The 21,634-nt window shown below is 45.6% G+C and overlaps 1 protein-coding gene across 1 annotated transcript; it reads left to right on the top strand.

Annotated features, from left to right (window-relative positions):
- Positions 1-156: 156 nt before the first annotated feature.
- LOC119978810 (gastricsin-like) lies at positions 157-19,031 on the top strand. Its single transcript, XM_038820688.1, has 9 exons — positions 157-289; positions 2,484-2,649; positions 4,163-4,280; positions 4,397-4,515; positions 9,732-9,931; positions 12,539-12,661; positions 13,829-13,973; positions 15,432-15,530; positions 18,570-19,031. The coding sequence occupies exons 1-9, from the start codon at positions 234-236 to the stop codon at positions 18,723-18,725; spliced, it is 1,182 nt and encodes a 393-aa protein (XP_038676616.1). The 5' UTR covers positions 157-233; the 3' UTR covers positions 18,726-19,031.
- Positions 19,032-21,634: the final 2,603 nt, after the last annotated feature.

Genomic DNA, 21,634 nt, shown 5'->3' with positions numbered 1-21,634 from the left:
GAGATCAAGTACTTTAAGGTGACTTTGTTTGTATTAAAAAGAGAACAATGGAAATGTATAATTTATCATTTGAGATAAAATGACCTTCATTAGTGAAGTTGAAAAACAAACAAATCGCTTGCTTACTTGCGAGTATAAAAACACCCAGCCTACTGCAGTCTCCAGCACAATTCGAGGAATTGTGTGGACCGCAATTGCTTCCCATTTTCAGCGACACTACATCGAGAGGCAAAATGAAATGGTTAATCATTGCCTTGGTCTGTATCCAACTCTCTGAGTGCTTCCACAAGTAAGTAATCCAGCAATTTAATAACTGGACACCACTTGAAATTTTTACCAGAATATATGCTGGTTGTGCATTATATGAAGAGGGATGTTTGTTTAAAGGAAAAGTTAATTCCATCAGATAACTAAGCTTAATTTAGCATTGCTGCCTACGGCGCTGAGGACCCGGGTTCAAATCCCGGCCCTGGGTCACTGTTCGTGTGGAGTTTGCACATTCTCCCCGTGTCTGCGTGGGTTTCGCCCCCACAACCCAAAAGATGTGCAGGTTAGGTGAATTGGCCACACTAAATTGCCCCTTAATTGGAAAAAATAATTGGGTACTCTAAATTTAAAAAAAAAAAACGAAAAAAAAAAAAAAAAAACTAAGCTTAATTTATGGTCACCTATATTAGAAGCAAACTAAGAAAAGGTTAGTTATTGTCGTACTTGCCAATATGAGCGACATGCTTTGAAATTCTCAATCCCAGCGGGCTGTGCATGCTCTAACATTGAGCACACTCAAGACAGGTTGATAACTTCACCGTCCTGCACTAGCCCTGGCCATAAGGTTTAAAATCAGTCACAATATTGAACAGTGTGGCAGGCTGGAGGGGATGGATGGACAACAACTGCTCCAATATCTTGTGTTCTTATAATGGACAACCCAAGGATATGAGCAACATGTTTAAGTCAAGATGGGGATTGCCTTCCCCAGTTTGGATAAAGAAGTCTCTGTCTGATTGAATCGTGTCTGACCACAATACCTATCCTGTCATCGGGGACATGGTAGGGTAGTAGCACCATCACTGGATTGGTTACCCAGTGGCCCAGTCTAAAGCTTTGGATTCATTGGTTCAAATCCCTCCCAAACGCAGCTGGTGGGATTCCAATTCAATGAATAAATATGGAATATAAAGGTAGCCTCAGCAATGGCAGCCATCATCGATTGTCCCCATAAAACCCATCTGATTCACTAATGTCCCTTTCGGGAAGGAAATCTGCCACCCTCACCTGGTCTGGCCTATGTGTGACTCCAGGCCCACAGCAATGTGGTTGAGTCTTAACTGCCTCTGAATTATTCAGTGAGGCGTGGGAAACAAATGCTGGCCTTGCCAATGATGCCGGCATCCCAAGGGACAATAAAGACAAACTGTCCATAAACATGCACCGAAAAATAGAGGCAAGGCCTGAACATCTTGCATGGATAAAGGGATATCTGACAAATGGAGTACGGTACCCATGCAGCAGGTTGCTAACGACTAACCTGGATTGCATTACTTCAACAATCCAAGCAAATAGATAAGCATCTAATTAGGACGGAGACTGAAGCCTGCAGAGATAACTTTGGCAAAAGATGAGCAATAATTCCTGGAACGTCCTGGTTCCTGTGCAGCTGAGACTAAGGCATTGTCACCTGTGCTAATTAAGGAACCTTCAAGGCTAAATAGTGGAACGCAGAGCTCGAGGTACAGAAATTATGGGATACATTTGACAAACTTCCTATCAAGAGATTAAATAGGTAGAATCCATTGTAAACGTTGACTGGAGTTGGTTACTGAACTGCTAACATTCTGAGTAGTTTTGAGAATGATTCTTCAAAATAATTACTGAAGCACAAACACAAACTTGTATGATGTCTTCAGCAATTAAATTTGATTCTGAACATGTGACTATGTGTATAATCCGGAAGAAGTAGCAAATTTAAGGACGCTACCTCAGTGGGCTAGATGGTTTTGAAACAGGGTAGGTTCGATCTCAATTCTGGCTGAGTTAGAACTGGGCCCTGCCTCCTCACCCTGCCATGTAGCAAAGTTACAGTTGAAATGAAATGAAAATCGCTTATTGTCACAAGTAGGCTTCCATGAAGTTACTGTGAAAAGTCGCCATATTCCAGCGCCTGTTCGGGGAGGCTCTGTCTGGGAATCGAACCGTGTTGCTGGCCTGCATTTGTCTGCTTTAAAAGCCAGCGATTTAGCCCAGTGAGCTAAACCAGCCCCTGCTTCATTGACCCTCAAATAATCAAGGGTGTTCCCTCCAGAAGAAGTTCGTGTGAGAAAGGATCTAATTTCCCCACTCTTAATTCTCATGGGGACCTGAACTGTCTTGAATTGTGCCAAATCGTGGAATGACAATGCAGCTCATGATTCCCATTTTTAAAGAAAGCTTGCTCCAACCCATGATTATTTGATCAGCATTGATTTGGCTTTTTAACATTTCAGAGTGATTTTACACCATGGCAAATCCGTGCGTCAGATCCTGAGGGAGCGTGGGGAGCTGAAAGAATTCTTAAAAACTCACCAGCGTGATCCCGCCTTGAAGTACCGCCTCCTCTTCCCCGAATACCAGTCGGAGGCTGCAAGTGAACCACTCCAGAGTTATGTTGACGTAAGAAAAAGAAAATCAATATAGAGTGGAGAGTGAGGCTGTGTTAAAATACTATTTGGTTTGAGTTCCAACAGAGGCTGACTGTCAAAAACACATACCAGCAGGTACAGTGAGCAGTCAGACTGATGATTATAAGCTCTCATGGAGTCCTTACAGTGCAGAAGGAGGCCATTTGGCCCATCAAGACAGCACCAGCCCTTGTAAAGCCCTACTTAACCTACACCTCCACCCTATCCCCTTAACGCAGTAACCCACACCGAACCTTTTTGGACACTAAAGGCAATTGATCATGTCCAATCCACCTCACCTGCACTTCTTTGGACTGTGGGAAGAAACCCACACAGATGCTGGGAGAAAGTGCAAACTCCACACAGATAGTGACCTGAGGTCGGAATCGAACCTGGGTCCCTGGAGCCGTGAGGCAGCAGTGCTAACCACCCACTCTGCCCACACTTTGATATCTCAGGGTTTATAATTGCTTCTAAAGCTGCTACTTTGCCAAGGAGACAAGCACATGAATGCCCCAGTGCAGGGGTCACCAACCTTAATTAGAAGAACAGCTACTTAAAAGAAAATTTAGTCAAAAATGCAATAACACGAGAGTTGCCAATCTGCTACTGAATTGCAGAAATAGGCAAAAACAGGACAGAGGCACGTTTCAACATTTTAAAGCTTAAACAAAGTAAATTGTCAGCTGAATTGTACTTTCTCACAATGCGAGCAATGACTTAAGAAAAGAATCAATCCGTGATTACCATTAAATGATCGATCAAGGTTGGTACCTGGGTCCGGAGCTGCTGTTTGTAGACCCATCCCCCAGTCTAATGAGCCAAAAGCCATGAGCCTTTCTTCAAGCTCTCATCTCGAGAGCTATGCCCTATTTAAACATTCCTATTTTTTTCAATGACTGAAGCTTGAAATAATTTGAGATTGTGATATTTTGGCCTCTTCCACAGGTTAATGACAAAGTCTGATTCTTATCCAGAATGACAGTCGCCGAGATTGATTCCGGGGATGAAGGGGTTGACGAATGCTGAGAGGTTAAACAGTTTGGGCTTGTACTCGCTGGAGTTTAGGAGGATGAGAGGGGTCCTGATCGGATGTATAAAATATGAAAAGGGATTGATAAAGTAAACATAGACCAAATGTTCCCCCTTGTGGGGCAATGTGGGATGAGTGGTCACAGGTATAGGTTGAGAGGCGGTAGATTTCGCACAGAGATGAGGAGGAACTACTGCCCGAGGAGGCTGGTGAATTTGTGGAACTTTCTGCCTCAGTGCAGTGGAGGGTCAGCCATTAAATGTTTCAAGAGGGAGGTAGAGAGATTTCAGATTTTTTAAAAAATCGAGGTACAGGGGTATGGGAAACGGGTAGGGAGGTGGATTTGAGATCAGGAAGCCATCAGGAATGGTCTGATTGAATGGCGGAGTGGGCTTAAGGGGCAGAATTGTCGGTTCCTGCTCCTAATTCCTGTGTTAATCAGTTCTAATTTTTGTTTTTCAATTTACACCAGAACTTCTATTATGGAGCCATGACAATGGGTACCCCACCCCAGAGTTTCTTGGTCCTGTTCGACACTGGCTCCTCCAACCTTTGGCTCCCATCCATCTACTGCCAGAGCTCAGCGTGCAGTGAGTATACCTCAAACAAGTGGCTATTTTCCCAGTTCTTCGCTGTCATTGGATGATCAGATAACTTGGCACAGTCTTTGAGAGAAAGAAATCATGATCCATTCTTCTCTTTTCAGTGAACCATAAGAGATATAATCCAAATAAATCCTCAACGTATTACACAAATGGACAATACTTCAGCATTGCTTACGGTTCAGGGAGTTTGACTGGGTTCTTTGGATATGACATGGCTAATGTAAGTATTACACAGCACAAAGCGAAAAGGGTAAAAATTAGCATTTTTATGTCACCTTTTATAGCCTTGAGACATCTCAAAGTGCTTTGCAGTTAGTTAAAAAACTTTTGAAGCGTGTTCACTTCTTTAATACACGAATCGTGGCAGCCAATTTGGGCATAACCAAGTCCAAAACAAAAATGACGTAGTTACCAGGCAATCTGTTTTCAATCATTCTGGTTGAGGGGGTCTCTGCTCTTCTTTAAGATAGTGCCTGTGGGATCTTTACGTCCACTTGAGAGGTCAGGTGGGGCCCTGGTATTAAGGTCTCACCCAAAAGATGGCACCGCTGATGGTGCTGCACCCTCTCAGTACTGTAATCCAGTGTCTGTGGAGTAGGGCGTGAACCCAGAACACTCCGGCTCCAAGACGAGAGTGCGATGCGCTAAGCCATTGCTAATTAGTCTACAATTAACACCTCCGTGATTGATGAAGTGGCTCCTTCGACCTCCTGTCGACCTCCTGCTAATTCCAGCTGTATCTCCAATCCAAGGATGACTTAACTGTAGGAGGTGGGGTAATACCAGGGTATACAAGGTTTGCCAGGGAGTTACGCCAGTACAAGAGAAGAGACATATTGGGCCAGGTGTGACGATAAATCACTGTTTCTCCAGTTTCTTTTCATCAGATGGTCAATTCCCGTAACAGCCTCCCTGAACAGGTGCCGGAATGTGGCGACTAGGGGCTTTTCACAGTAACTTCATTTGAAGCCTACTCGTGACAATAAGCGATTTTCATTTCATTTCATTACCTTTCTCCACAGCCCTTGAGAGAAAGAAATTATGATTCATTCTTCTCTTTCTTAAGAAACAGGTGATTTCTCAAACCTCGATTTTCAATTCTTGACAAAGAGTTTTTGTGCAGATTTCTGAATTTCAGTCTGAAGGAACCCTGTGGCGAACATTCAAAAAGCACAAATCCACTTGTATTTAACATGGACGGCTCGGTGGCACAGTGGTTGGCATTGCTGCCTCACAGCTCCAGGGATCCGGGTTCGATTCCGGCCTCGGGTGACACTGCGTGGAGTTTGCACGTTCTCCCCGTGTCTGCGTGGGTTTCCTCCGGGGGCTCCGGTTTCCTCCCACTAGTCCAAAGATGTACAGGTTAGGTGCATTGGCCGTGATAAAATTGCCTCTGAGTGTCCAGGGATGTGTGAGCTAAGTGTGGTTACGGTGTTGCGGGTATAGAAACGGAGCTTGCTTCGGGTGCTCTTTCAGAGGGTCAGTAGATCTTCGATGGGCCAAATGGCCTGCTTCTGCAGTGTAGTAGTTCTATGATTCCCTGCAGCTGCCCATCGCAGTGCTGTGGGTTCGGATGAATCAATCAATGGCTATGTTTTTGGAATCATTAGTCGGTTGGATTTTAACTTCTTTCTAAGTTTAGTGCGATATTTTCTTTTTTTTGGGAAATTTTCTAAAAATTGGATTTTCTCACATTTATAAACAGTTGTTGCTTATATACATTACATTTCTCTTGCCCGCACTAATTTGCTTTAGTTTACAGAGAGGTTTGTTTTGTCCTTCATTTGATTAACTGTATGTACATTTTACTGCCCAAGGATCGGTCTATGATATCCCCCCTTCCTCCTCCCCCCCCCCCCCCCCCCCCCACCATTGGTTTCAGCATGCTTCCTCTTCTCTTGTGGTTTCCCCATTTTCCTCCCCCCCACTCCCCCTCCCCAGGTTGCACAGTCCTTTGGTTCTTCATCTTATTTTTTTTCCCCTGGCTTACTCCTCATTGCTGGCTTCGAGCTGGTTTTGGAACAGGCCGACGAACTGCCCCAAGTATCCAGGAAGCCTTCCTCTGACCCTCGGATAGCGAACTTAATCTTCTCCAGGTGGAGATATTCTGAGAGGTCAGCGAGCCAGTCTGCAGCTTGGGGTGGTGCTGCCGATCGCCAACCGAGCAGGATTCTCCGGCGTGCGATTAGGGAAGCGAAAGCAAGGGCATTAGCCCCCTTCCCCATGTGTGACCGGAAGATTGCCACTATTGGGCATGGCTTCACCCTCACCCCTACAACCTTGGACATTGTCTCAGAGAACCCAGTAAGCTTGGGGCAAGCCCAAAACATGTGGGTGTGGTTGGCCGGGCCCCTCTGGCACCGCTCACATTTGTCCTTCACCTCCGGGAAGAACCTGCTCATTCGGGTTCTGGTCAGGTGCACTGTGCACCACTTCGAGCTGCATTAGGCTGAGCCTTGTGCAGGAGGAGGTGGAGTTCACCCTGCTAAGTGCTTCGCTCCAGAGTCCTCACCTTACCTCTGTCCCCAGTTTGTCCTCCCATTTCTGTCTGGTCCCATCCAGTGGTGTTCGGGCTCTGTCCAGTAGCTGTCCATATATTTTCCCACATAGCCCACCCTCCCTCTCGCTGCTTGTGCCTATCAGGTCCTCTAGTAGTGTGCTTTCTGGGGCCCCGGGGTACCCTACTGTCTCTTTGTGGAGGAAGTGCTTTATTTGGAGGTGTCACAATTCCTGTCCTTTTGCTGGTTTCCACTTCCTCGTCAGTTCGTCCAGTGTCGCCAGTCTGCCCCCTACGTAGAAGTCCCTGACCGTCAGTGTGCCCCCGTCCCATCTCCATCTTTTGAAGGTGGTATCTAGCATGGCTGGGGGGAATCTGTGATTGCCACAGATGGAGACAATGGAGGACATTTTGGTTATCACGAAGTGCTGTCTCAGCTGGGTCCACGTTCTCAACGTGGCCGCTACCACTGGGCTCGTTGTGTACCTTGTTGAGGAGGATGGGAGTGTTGCCGTGGCCAGGGCCCGGAGGGTTGTTCCTTTACAGGATGCCTCCTCCTTGTACCCAAACTGTGTTGGGTTCTTGTACCCATTCCCTCACTTTTGATGCCGTTGCTGCCCAGTGGCAGTATTGTAAGTTCGGTAGAGCCAGGCCCCATAGAACATAGAACATAGAACACTACAGCGCAGTACGGGCCCTTCGGCCCTCGATGTTGCGCCGACCTGTGAAACCATCTGAAGCCTATCTGACCTACACTATTCCATTTTCATCCATATGTCTATCCAGTGACCACTTAAATGCCCTTAAAGTTGGCGAGTCTACTACTGTTGCAGGCAAGGCGTTCCACACCCCTACTACTCTCTGAGTAAAGAAACTGCCTCTGACATCTGTCCTATATCTCTCACCCCTCAATTTAAAGCTATGTTCCCTCGTGTTGGTCATCACCATCCGAGGAAAAAGACTCTCACTGTCCACCCTATCTAACCCTCTGACTATCTTATATGTCTCTATTAAGTCACCTCTCAGCCTTCTCCTCTCTAACGAAAACAACCTCAATTCCCTGAGCCTTTCCTCGTAAGACCTTCCCTCCATACCAGGCAACATCCTAGTAAATCTCCTCTGAACCCTTTCCAAAGCTTCCACATCCTTCCTATAATGTGGTGACCAGAACTGCACGCAGTACTCCAGGTGTGGCCGCACCAGAGTTATGTACAGCTGCAGCATGACCTTGTGGTTCCGAAACTCAATCCCCCTGCTTATAAAGGCTAGCACACCATATGCCTTCTTAACAGCCCTATTAACCTGGGTGGCAACTTTCAGGGATTTATGTACCTGGATGCCGAGATCTCTCTGTTCATCTACACTACCAAGAATCTTGCCATTAGCCCAGTACTCTGCATTCCTGTTACTCCTTCCAAAGTGAACCACCTCACACTTTTCCGCATTAAACTCCATCTGCCACCTCTCAGCCCAGCTCTGCAGCTTATCTATGTCCCTCTGTATCCTATAACATCCTTCAGCACTATCCACAACTCCACTGACCTTCGTGTCATCTGCAAATTTACTAACCCATCCTTCTACACCCTCTTCCAGGTCATTTATAAAAATTACAAAATTACAAAAATTACAAACAGCAGTGGCCCCAAAACAGATCCTTGCGGTACACCACTAGTAACTGAACTCCAGGATGAACATTTGCCATCAACCACAACCACCACCCTCTGTCTTCTTTCAGCTAGCCAATTACTGATCCAAACCGCTAAATCACCTTCAACTCTGACAGAGCCCCCTCTGACTTTCCCTCTTTGCAGTGTCGGTTTGGGAATTCTTGAGTTCTCTCTCCCCCCCCCCCCCCCCCCCCACACACACACACACACACACACACACAAATACCATGATTAGCCTGTCTATGTTTTGGAAAAAGGCCTTGGGGATGAAGATCGGGATGGATCTAAACAGGAAGAGGAACCTTGGCAGTTCATTTTGATCATCTGCACTCTCCCCGCCAGGGAGAGTGGGAGTGAGCCCCACCATTGAAGGTTCTTTCTTACTTCCTCCACCAGGCTGGTCAGGTTCCACTTGTGGATCTGTGTCCAGTCTCTGGCTATCTGGGTCCCCAGGTAACGGAATCTGATCTGGGCTGTTTTGAACGGGAGCCCCTTCAGCTCTGTCCCTCCCCCTTTTGGTTTCACTGGGAATGTCTCACATTTGGCCAGGTTAAGTTTGTAACCCGAGAAGGTTCAAAACTCTTTCAGTATTTGCAGTATTGCCTTCAGTCCCTCCTGTGGCTTCGAGACACAGGTCATCTGCATAGAGTGAGACTCTGTGCTCTCTGTCTCCTCTCCGGATTCCCTTCCAGCTTTTTGCGTCCCGCAGGGTTATCGCCAGGGGTTTGATCGCCAGCACAAACAAGAGTGGGGACAGGGGGCAGCCCTGCCTTGTTCCTCTCTGTAGCAGGACGTATTCAGAGCTGGTGGTGTTAGTTCGGACACTCACTTTGGGAGCGTTGTATCCCGCTCCTAACCCAAACCGTTCCAGTACCTCGAGGAGGTAGCTCCTTCGACTCTGTCAAAGGCCGGGAACCCGTTGGGTCCCGCTGCCTTCCCCGCCTGCATGGAGCTGATGCTCTCCATGATTTCTCCCAGGTCTATTGGTGCTTCCAGCTGCCCCCGTCTATCTTCCCCCACCACCGGTAGTCCCAGTCTGTGGAGGAACTGTTTCATTCCCGCATCCCCGTCGGGGGGGCTCGGAGGTGTACAGTCCCCGGTAGAAGGTCTTGAATGCCCGATTGACATCCTTTGGCTCTGTTACCAGTCTGCCTTTGCTATCCTTAACCTGCGTTATTTCCTTCGTGGCTGCCTTGTTTACTCAGCTGGTGAGCCAATAGGCGGCCAGCCTAATGTAATATTTTCTGATTCTCTTTTTGTTTCCCACCCAAGGTTGCTGGCATAACTATCAGAAACCAGGAGTTTGGCCTCAGTGAGAATGAACCTGGGACTTCTTTTTATTATTCCAAATATGATGGAATCCTTGGTCTTGCATACCCATCACTTTCAGCAGGATATGCCACCCCAGTGTTTGACAACATGATCCATGACAATCTGGTGTCATCACCTCTGTTTTCTATATACCTGAGCAGGTAAGAGGAATTAGGACCATACTGAAGTCATGAAATCAACTGAGAAGGGCGGCCTACATTGAACCGATAGATTTTGGTCAAAGGACAGGGAGGTTTTGTGAGAAATCATGGGGAATGTCACAGCCTGAAAGTTAAAAAGTTGATCAAAGCAAGATTTATCGCCAGCTAACAACCCAGAAAGAGCAGACATTGCTACGCAGTAGTGAAGGTAGCAGCTAACAACCCAGAAAGAGCAGACATTGCTACGCAGTAGTGAAGGTAGCAGTAAGTTTTTGCACAGTAAGATCCCATAAACAGCAATGATCAGGTTATCTGCTTTTTAATTACGGAGGTTGAGGGATATCCATTGGCTGAGGTCACTGGGAGGAATCCTAAAGTCTTTCTTCAAAATACTACCATGGGATCATTTACATCAATTCCAGAGGTAAACGTGGCCTTGTTGTAACACTGATCTGAAAGCCAACAACTGCATAGGTGCAGCACTCATTCCGAGCTGGAGTGACAGGGGAGATTTCTTTATGTGCAAGTTTCTGGAGTGCAATTTCCACTTAACCCTTTGATTTAATAGTAAGAATGTTACCAGTGCGCCATGGTTGAAGCTGAACCATGTCCTGAAAGTTGAATATCGCTCTAGCACACTTTTCACTAGGATCAGTATATCATCATGAGTTACTAAAACATGTTTGTATGGAGCGGCGTCACGTGTGAGCAATAATCTTGATCAATAAGGGGATTTCATGATTATTAAGGGGATCGATGGGGGATTATGGGGAGAAGGCACGAGACTGGGGATGAGGAACATATCAGCCACGATCGAAAGGCGGAGTAGCCTCGATGGGCCGAATGGCCTAATTCTGCTTCTATACCTTATGGTTTTGCGAACCTACACTATAGACCACCCAAAATAATGCTGAACCTTTGATAATGAAAACTCAGGGCTGGATTCACTGTTATGGGGACTATGTCCACACGCCGTTGTAAAGATGTGGACTTTCACACCAGGGCCACATATTCCTTGCCCTGCAGGGGGCTAGCAGGGATCCGGTGTAAACCGAGCAGCTTTCGCTGCAGATACGGGCCCCCCGCACGTCCGGGTCAGAGGTCACGTATGCGCACGGCGGTGGCCTCCAGCGGCTGCGTCGTGCTCCATGGTGGACTCAGACTGCGGAGCTGGACCCGAAAAATAAATCCTCTGATCGGCCACGTGCCTGATCCTAACCGTTCGCCCGAACATTCCCGGCTACGTATAAGGTCCCCCCTGCCCGCCGATTAGCCCACCCCCGACCAGGATGGCCAGGAACTGAGCCCGCAGCCGCCACGCTAGCTTCCCGACTGGTCGGACGATGAGTCGTCCACGCCGTCGGGACTTCGGGGTCGGAGAATGGCAGAGTGAGCCTCCAGCAATGGCCCCAGGTAGGTGCTGCGCGGTGTACTCTCTGGGTACGCTGCGTTTCGGGCCCCGGAGAATCGGGGAACCGGGGCCGGTCCCGATTCCATGCATCGGGGTTGGAGAATCCAGCCCCCAGTGTCAGGAAGTATGGTTATATTGAAAGGCGAAAGAGTAATTTTCCTCTGAAAGCGTAAAGGATTATTAGGGTAAATTTTTTTAAAAAAAGGGCAGGCCTGCAACATTTCACAAAGGTTCAGCTAACAGGTTAGGGGTTAACTAACAATGATCAAAACCAAAATTTGGACCATAAAAAGGAAGCACCTCATGACAATTGAGAAACTAAAACTTATACGTGAGAAATGAATTATGCAGTTTTTAAAAAATGATACATTTAGAAGCAAACTGGATAAGATAGATTCACTTCACCAGCTTAGGGGAGCCTCATTCACTCGGCAGAATTAAGGAATATGTTACTTTGATATTTTATTGATATCCTTCAAATATTTTTCCTGGAACAATTAAAATGTGAAACTGGGTTCTCTGTTAAATATAACATTTTACCATCTCTTGTTCTCCTGGATCCTATCTAATGTTGTGATTCACTATTTCCACTGATTCTTTCAGATGGATGTTAAGTTCTTTACTGAACTTTTTATATTTTAGAATTTATATTGTCACGCATTGTCTTCTGTATCACTAACTATAGAGCCTGACATTTTAATCCCATAGATGAGGGAATACAATGAGAAGTATTTACCCACACTCATATAATATTTGAGAAAATTATAATCTGGCTTTAGTTTACTGAAAGACTTGTGAATAGGGTAAGTATCAGGGCTGGCACTTGCTCTTTGAAGGAGATGGATCAGTCCTTTGGACTCATTTAAGTGATTCTGGGATCCACCTTTCTCAATCTGAAGTTAAGGGGAGCCATCTGAGAGGTATCCCTGACCTGGGATTGTCCCAAAAAGCAGTGAAGGTTATGATACAGTCCGCCACAAACTGTTGGCCACAGATTGTTGGATGCTAATTGTGGTACTGCATGTAAGGCAATATATTTAGCTCAAGCCAGATATGGGACTATGTCAATCCGTGGAGTAGTCAGTGAGACTTATGTTTCAGTCAGTAACTTGGAGCTAGATGAGGGCAACTTATGTCTCAATTACTGAAGCACTAATTGAAGTATTAGTAAAGCTGAACATATTTCTTTTCTCCAGGAAACCAACGAGTCAAAATGGAGGTGAAATGATATTTGGAGGAATCGACAATAGTCATTACACTGGTTCAATTACCTGGGTCCCTGTTCTTCAACAAATGTACTGGCTTATCGCCATGGACGGGTAAGTAGCAAATGAGTGTTTACTTAATAGTGGCTTGTACTGGCAACAGATCACCTTGAAAAACAGGTGATATAACTTTAATGTATGAGACCAGACAAGGTTCTATAAAACATAATTTCTACAGAACAAAAAACCCAAGCTCTCACGATTTCTGCTTACATATATTTTGAACCTCATCCGCGTCCATATACTTTTGAACTTGCTTTACAAAAAACGGTGTGAATGCACAGGGCCATTTATCCAGCTCTTTGTGACCAATAACTTCTCATCCCAAAGGTTGTGTTGCCGGCCTGGAGCTCGGTTTCAGGATATCTCATCTGGGCTGCAGAGTAACTTGGAGTGGGAGGGTAAAGATCAAGTTGTCATGGTCCACGTTGGTACCAATGACATAGGTAGAACAAGGATAGAAGTTCTACTAGAGGAATATGAGCAGCTAGGAGCTATATTAAAAACAGAACCAAAAAGGAACAATCTCGGAATTTCTCCTTGTTCAAAAACAAAACTGTGTGGCAAGCATCAGGGTGGCAGCATCTGTGAAGAGAGAAATTCTCCAACCGTTCGCTGGCCCTGCTGCAGGGCACTCTCATCCGTGGCTCACCTATGGGTTTCCCAGCAGTGAGGGGGTGGGTTCAGTGGGAACTCCCCTTGACAGCGGCAGGAACAGAGCATCTCACCGCCAGCAAACGGCACGCCTCCTCCCGCTGCCAAGAAACACTCGGCTGGTAGGCCGGAGAATCCATCCCAGAGTTTAAAAAAATAAACTTTTGCACCCAATCCTTTTTTCCAATTAAGGGGCAATTTAGCGTGGCCAATCCACCCACCCTGGACATCTTTGTCTTGTGGGGGCGAAACCCACACAGACACGGGGAGAATGTGCAAACTCCACACGGACAGTGACCGACCCTGGGCCGGGATCGAACCTGGGACCTCGGCGCCAAGAGAAAGCAGTGCTAACCACTGTGCCACCGTGCTGCTGTATTCCACCCCAGAGTTAACATTTCCAATTCAATGTGACTCCTCTTCTTTTCCGAATTTGTCCTTGTTAAAATGGGAAAAGAGGATACAACGAAAGCAGTCAAATATAAGTCTTGCAGAGTAACTGCCACGTGGTTCTAAATTACGACTTAACATGAATGAATACATCAATAATGGAATTCTGTTTTTCAGTGTGCTTCTCAATGGTCAGCCTACCTTCTGTAGCCAAGGATGCCAAGCTATGGTCGATACTGGCACTTCCTACCTCACTGCACCAGGTCAAGAAATAGCACAACTCTTTCAAGCCATTGGTGCCTATAAGGACGAGTATGGTGAAGTAAGTTTTTGTAACAAGTGTTAATGGATACAGATTCTGGGACAGTATCATAAGAACTCGGAGCAGCAGTTGGCAATTCAGCCTCTCGTGCCCACTCCGCCATTCAATACGATCATGGCTGATCTCTCGGCCTCAACTCCACTTTCCTGCCCGTTCTCCACAACCCTTCACCCCATTACAAATTCAAAATCAGTCTGTCTCCTCCTTAAATTTACTCAATGTCCCGGCATCCATCACACTCTGGGGTAGTGAATTCCACAGATTCACGACCCTTTGAGAGAAGTCATTTCTCCTCATCTGTTTAAAATCTGCTACCCCTTGCCCTAAAACTATTGCCCCTCGTTCTAGATTGCCCCACAAGAGGAAGAATCCGCTCAACGTCTACTTTGTAAAAATAATAATTTTTGAAATGAATTTTCTGTGAAAATCCCCGAGTCGCTACACTCCAGCGCCTGTTCGGGTACTCAGAGGGAGAATTCAGGATTTCCAATTCACCTAACAAGCACGTCTTTTCGGACTTGTGGGAGGAAATCGGAGCAGCCGGAGGAGACCCACGCAGACACGGGGAGAACGTGCAGACTCTGCACAGACTGTGACCCAAGCTGGGAATCGAACCCAGGTCCCTGGCGCTGTGAAGCAACAGTGCTAATGAAATGAAATGAAAATTGCTTATTGTCACAAGTAGGCTTCAAATGAAGTTACTGTGAAAAACCCCTAGTCACCACATTCTGGCGCCTGTTCGGGGAGGCCGGTACGGGAATTGAACCGTGCTGCTGGCCTGCCTTGGTCTGCTTTAAAAGCCAGCGATTTAACCCTGTGCTAAACCAGCCCCTGTGTTCCTGTGTTGATTAATCACTGTGTTACCGAACTGCCCAGACCTTTTATCAGCTTACATACCTCAATTAGAACTCTCATTCTTCTAAACTGAAGTGCACTAGGACGCACTTTGGAAGCAATTGGCTCATTCATGTGGTTCAATAAAATGCCGAGTAAGACCATCTCCTCACTGGCAAAGCACCCCACGCTGCAAAAACTCTCTGTGAAGAAATTTCTCCTTAATCACAATCCTGACTGTCTCAGTACAGATTTTAAATTGAGAAAGCATTGACTTGCGCTCCATATCTGATGGAAATGGTATTTTCCAATGCACTATACAAAAGGCCTTCAATCTAAAAACTTGTCTGAAGGTCCACCTTCACAACCTTTCCCCTCACCTGAGGTGTGGAGATCCTCTGGTTAAACCACCACCGGTCAGCTCTCCCCTTCAAAGGAGAAAGCAGCCGATGGTCATCTGGGACTACGGCGGCTTTACCGTACCTTTACCTTTATTAGCTAAAATGAAGCTGCACGAGATAGGTTATCTGTGGAATAATACTTTACCCAATGATTTCTTGCTGTACGTTGTTTATTCAAGTTAAGAACACAGGTATGCTGAATGTTTTCTTCTTTATGTCCTAGTACTTGGTCAACTGTGATACTGTCGGAAACCTGCCTTCATTGACCTTTATAATCAATGGAGTTCACCTCACTATTCCAGGCTCAGCTTACATCCAACAGGTATGTCCAACACCTGCATTTTATTCTTTAAACCAACATTTGACGTGACTCAGTTTAGTCAAAATAGCTGGGAAGTCTGCCTGCTTTATTAATTCAGGGGATGTGGCTGACGAGGGAAGTCAAGGACAGCATAGAAGAAGAAAAAGCATACAAAATGGCGAGGATTAATGGGAATCCAGAGGATTGGGAAGTCTTTAAATGCAAGTATAGGACAACTAAAAAGCAATAAGGGGGGAGAAGATGAACTGAGTGCAAGCTAGCTAGTAATATAAAAGAAAATAGGAAGAGTTTGAAAGGTAAGAGAAAGTCAAAAATAATCATTGGACCACTGGAAAATGTGGCTGGAGAAGTAATAATAGGAAACAAAGAAATGGCAGAGAACCTGAATAGTTACTTTGCATCAGTCTTCATGGTGGAAGACACCAGTGGGATGCCAGAGCTCCAGGAGAACCAGGGGGCAGAGGTGAGTGCAGTGACCATCTCTAAGGAGAAGGTTCTGGGGATACTGAAAGATCTGAAGCTGGATAAGTCACCTGGATCGGATGGGCTACACCCCAGGGTCCTAAAAGAGATAGCTGAGGAGATTGTGGAGGCTTTGGTGGTGATCTTTCAGGAATCACTGGAGGCAGGAAAGGTCCCAGAGGACTGAAAAGTGGCTAATGTAACACCACTGTTTAAGAAGCGGGGGAGGGAGAAGATGGGAATTTATAGGCCGGTTAGCCTGACTTCGGTCATTGATAAGATTTTAGTGTCTGTTATAAAAGATGAGATCGCAAAGTACTTGCAAGTGCAGGATAAAATAGGACCGAGTCAGCACGGCTTCGGCAAGGGGAAGTCATGTCTGACAATTCCTTTGAGGAAGTAACAAATAAGTTAGACAAAGGGGAACCAGCGGACGTGATTTATTTAGACCTTCAGAAGGCCTTTGACAAGGTGCCACATAGGAGCCTGTTAAATAAGTTAAGAGCCCATGGTGTTAAGGGTAAGATCCTGGCATGGATAGAGGATTGGCTGACTGGCAGAAGGCAGAGAGCGGGGATAAAGGGGTCTTTTTCAGGATGGCAGCTGATGACTAGTGGTGTGCCTCAGGGGTCTGTGCTGGGACCACAACATTTCACAATATGCATTAATGATGTGGAAGAAGGAACTGAAGGCATTGTTGCTAAATTTGCAGATGATACAAAGATCTGTAGAGGGGCAGGTAGTATTGAGGAAGCAGGCAGGCTGCAGAAGGACTTGGACAGGCTAGGAGAGTGGGCAATGAAGTGGCAGATGGAATACAATGTGGAAAAGTGTGAGGTTATGCACTCTGGAATGAGGAATGGAAGCATAGATTAGTTTCTAAATGGGAAATGCTTAGGAAATCAGAAGCACAAAGGAACTTGGGAGTCCTTGTTCACAATTCTCTGAAGGTTAACGTACAGGTTCAGTCGCCAATTCGGAAGGTAAATGCAATGTCAGCATTCATGTTGAGAGGGATAGAATACAAGACCAGGGATGTACTTCTGAGGCTGTATAAGGATCTGAACAGACCCCATTTGGACAATTGTAAGTAGTTTTGCACCCCATATCTAAGGAAGGATATGCTGGCCTTGGAAAGGGTCCAGAGGAGGTCACAAAAATGATCCCTGGAATGAAGAGCTTGTCGAATGAGGAACAGTTGAGGACTCTGGGTCTGTACTCGGAGTTTAGAAGGATGAGGGGGGATCTTATTGAAACTTACAAGATACTGCGAGGCCTGGATAGAGTGGATGTGGAGAGGATGGTTCTTCTTGTCGAAAAACTAGAAGCAGAGGACACCATCTCAGACTAAACGGACAATCCTTTAAAACAGAGATGAGGAGGAATTTCTTCAGCCAGATGGTAGTGAATCTATGGAACATTTTGCCGCAGAAGGCTGTGGAGGCCAAATCACTAAATGTCTTGAAGACACAGATAGATAGGTTCTTGATTAGTAAGTGGATCAGGGGTTATGGGGAGAAGGCAGGAGCATGGGGACGAGAAAATATCAGCCATGATTGAATTAGGAGCAGACTCGATGGGCCGAGTGGCCTAATTCTGCTTCTATGTCTTATGGTCTAATGTGGGTGCCACTGGCAAGGTCAGAATTTGTTACCCATCCCTAAGTGTCCTTGAGAAGGTGCGGGCGGCCAAGCCACCGCATTGGATACAACTGAGTGGCTTGCTAGGCCATTTCCAATGTCAACCACATCGCTGTGAGCCTGGAGTCACATGTAGGCCACAATCACTAAACGACACAAGTGGACCAGATGGGTTTTTGTAACAATCTGGTAATTCCATGATCATCTGTACTGTTGGCAACTTTTTAAATCCAGATTTCATGGAACTAATTGAATTAAAACTTCCCCTTTGAACGAATATCTCTGGATCATTATTCCAAGCCTCTGCTTTACTAGTCCAAGGATATAACCCTGTTTTACTTCACCCCCGTTAATACTTTGTTAACAGGGAAGCATTGGAAATACAGTATTGGACAGAGATTTCCTTTGCATCCTGGTTGCAGTAAATTCACAAACCCTTTATAAGGAAGATGTTTATGAAGTTGCTGTTCTGTGGAAGGGTCATATTGACTTGAGACGTTTACTTCCATCCCTTCCTCCTTGATTCCCCTCTTTGGAATCCATGCCATTGTGCCACAGACCATTCTACTCACTGGTGCAAGAATCATAACATTCCCATTTTCAAAAGGCTGAAGAATTGAAGACCCAAACTTGAGCTATTTGAATGGGAGTCAAAAGTCTTAACGACAGAGATAGCTGACTACCAACTAAAATGATGCAAAAAAGATGCTCTTTAACATGAATAACTTTGACCAATTTGTGCAAATATTATCATCAACTCTTTAAAAAGAAAAATCTTTCTTTTGGCAGTCTGATAATAAGGCCGGAAAAGTGTAAGCTTAAATTATTTCTGTAGGATTTTATTCTTGAAAACTGAAGTTAATAAACTTTTGCTAAATATTTGCTTCTGTTATCTCTTCATGAGTCTAACGCAGTGCTGTCATCTCATGTTTTCCAGGTTTCTGGTTATTGTGTTGTTGCCATTTCCTCCACCTACCTGCGTGCTCCTACCCAAAACGGCCTCTTCTGGATCTTGGGTGATGTCTTCCTGCGGGAGTTCTACTCAATTTATGACCGAGGCAACAACAGAATGGGATTCGCTACGGCTGCCTAAACTCTTGTCATTTATGCTTCTAACCCTGCAAGTAAAGCAGTATCTTCAATTGACTCCCTGTCTGACATCAATTATCTTCCTTCATGGACTGATTGCAGTGTATTCCGTCAAACATTTTGGAATGTCCATAATTGCAAATTAGGATATTACCCGGGTGTGACGGTACTCAGTCTTGTTTTTGCCTAGTTTCTGCTGCACCTTTTAACTGAAATATTCCATTCTTTATTTGAGAAAGCCTTTTCTCCTGAAGGTTATCATTTCTTCTTGTGTGTAAACAGGGAACACAATAAAGCATTGCAAAATATTCTTCCTGGTTTGTCTGCTTTTTGACTTGTTGACATTCAAATATGGTCAAGCACCTGTAAACTAATAGATTTCCGATTCCAGTCAATCTTTGGTGTTAAAGTACAGTCCGTTTTTCATGTTCTACCCAAGTGATTTCTTTTTGTTTGTGACCTAATCTGGCAAAGCCTCATTTTTAAAGTTCTCGGCCTTATGAAAATCTCCCTCCATAGCCTCACCGCCCCACATCTCTGTAACCCCTTCCAGCCTTGCAACCCTCTGAGATCTCTACATTCCTCCATTCCACACTCTAACCACTCTCTGAGTAAAGAACCTACCTCGGACATCCCTCCTATATCTCCCACCCCGAACCTTATAGTTATGCCCCCTTGTAACAGCTACATCCACCCGAGGAAATAGTCTCTGAAAGTCGACTCTATCAATCCCCCTCATCATCTTATAAACCTCTATTAAGTTGCCTCTCATCTTCCTCCGCTCCAATGAGAAAAGCCCTAGCTTCCTCAACCTTTCCTCATAAGACCTACCCTCCAATCCAGGCAGCATCCCGGTAAATCTGCTTTGCACCCTTTCCAATGCTTCCACATCCTTCCTATAATGAGGTGACCAGAACTGCACACAATACTCCAAATGTGGTCTCACCAGGGTCATGTATAGTTGCAGCATAACCCCACGGCTCTTAAACTCAAGCCCCTGTTTATAAATGCTGACACACTATAGGCCTTCTTCACGGCTCTATCCACTTGAGTGGCAACCTTCAGAGATCTATGGACATGAACCCCAAGATCTCTCAGTTCCTCCACATTCCTCAGAACTCTGCCATTGACCCTGTAATCTGCATTCAAATTTGTCCTACCAAAATGAGTCACCTCACACTTATCAGGGTTAAACCCCATCTGCCACTTTTCAGCCCAGCTCTGCATCCTATCAATGTCTCTTTGCAGCCCACAACAGCCCTCCACCTCATCCACTACTCCACCAATCTTGGTGTCATCAGCAAATTTACTGACCCACCCTTCAGCCCCCTCCTCCAAGTCATTTATAAAAATCACAAATAGCAGTGGACCCAGCACTAATCCCTGTGGTACAGCGCTGGTAACTGGTCTCCAGTCTGAAAATTTTCCATCCACCACCACCCTCTGTATTCTATCTGTTAGCCAGTTACTTAACCAATTGGCCAAATTTCCCTCTCTCCCACACCTCCTTACTGTCTACTTTTCCAATTAAGGGGCAATTTAGCATGACCAATCCACCTGCGTTGCACATCTTTGGGTTCTGGGGCGAGACCCACGCAGACGCAGGGAGAATGTGCAAACTCCACACAGACAGTGACCCGGAGCAGGGATCGAACCTGGGACCTCAGTGCAGTAGGCAACTGTGCTAACCACTGTACTGCCTATCCTTTTGAAATGTAGATAATGAACCCGTACTGAGCCTGCAAACTACTACCTGCCCAGTAAATAAGACATTAATAATTAATAATATTTATTGTCACAAGTAGACTTATATTAACACTGCAGTGAAGTTACTGTGAAAAGCTCCCAGTCGCCACATTCTGGCGCCTGTTCGGGTACACAGAGGGAGAATTCAGAATGTCGAATTCACCGAACAAGCACGTCTTTCGGGACTTGTGGGAGGAAACCGGAGCACCCGGAGGAAACCCACTCAGACACAGGGAGAAAGTACAGATTCCGCACACACAGTGACACAAGCCAGGAATCGAACCTGGGACCCTGGCGCTGTGAAGCAACGGTGCTAACCACTGTTCTACCGGGCCGCCCAGATTGTGGGGTTGGGGCCTTGGTTTGGGCTGAAAGACAAGAAATTTGATGTGCGCCAAATTGAAAGATAGTACAATATTGGAAGTGGTTGGAATGTCTCTTCACCAGGTGTCTATGTTGGAATGTATGGCGGGGATGTCGAGGCAATTGGACATCATCAAAATGGAAAATAAGGAACTAATTTGAAAATTGTAAAATAAAGTTGTACATTTAGAGTTGATCTGACAGAGAGCCAGCATGGCTTTGTTAGGGTTAATCATGTGGAAATAATCTAGTTAAAGTTTTGAGATTGTCACTAATAAAGTAGATCGAGTGATAATGACATTCAGAAGGCACTCAAAGCTGACAATAGGAAGATGCAAAAGGATATTGAGGGATGAAGTGACAAGGCAACACTGGAATTCAGTGTGGGATAGAATGATGCCATCCACGTGGACCTAAGAAAGTTGGCCAGAGTAACTTCGAACTGGTGAGAAAGTGGGAGTGTGGATGAGCTGAGCGAGACTTAGGAATCCATGTACAGAAGTCACAAAAAGGTGGTTAGAAATAACTAGTGGAATGTTGGCCTTTATCTCAAGAGAGCTGAATGCTAATGTGTGCAGTGCACAGGAGCGCTAGTCAGACCCCTTCAGCAGCACTACATTCAGTTCAGGCATTCCACCTCAGGAGTGGGACATTGGCTTTGCAATAGGTGCAGTGCAGAATGATACCTGAGCTTAATGGGTTCAGTTCTGAGCGTAGGTTGAACAGACCAGCCTTGTGTTCCCTGAAGTATTGAAGATTAACGGGTGATCCAGTTAAAGTATTGAGATGAGAAAATGATTTGAT

This window comes from Scyliorhinus canicula, chromosome 15, assembly GCF_902713615.1.
Source record: "Scyliorhinus canicula chromosome 15, sScyCan1.1, whole genome shotgun sequence".
In the NCBI taxonomy this organism is placed as follows: Eukaryota; Metazoa; Chordata; class Chondrichthyes; order Carcharhiniformes; family Scyliorhinidae; genus Scyliorhinus; species Scyliorhinus canicula.
Note: the sequence above shows the minus strand (reverse complement) of the source record. Positions and strands in the feature narration are given on the sequence as shown.

Bases quoted from the DNA above. Each gene is read 5' to 3' on its own strand.
- LOC119978810 (XM_038820688.1), top strand. From the start codon at position 234: ATGAAATGGTTAATCATTGCCTTGGTCTGTATCCAACTCTCTGAGTGC. The intron at 290-2,483 runs GTAAGTAATCCA...TTAACATTTCAG, and splicing joins CTCTCTGAGTGCTTCCACAA to AGTGATTTTACACCATGGCA. The intron at 12,662-13,828 runs GTAAGTAGCAAA...TCTGTTTTTCAG, and splicing joins TGGCTTATCGCCATGGACGG to TGTGCTTCTCAATGGTCAGC.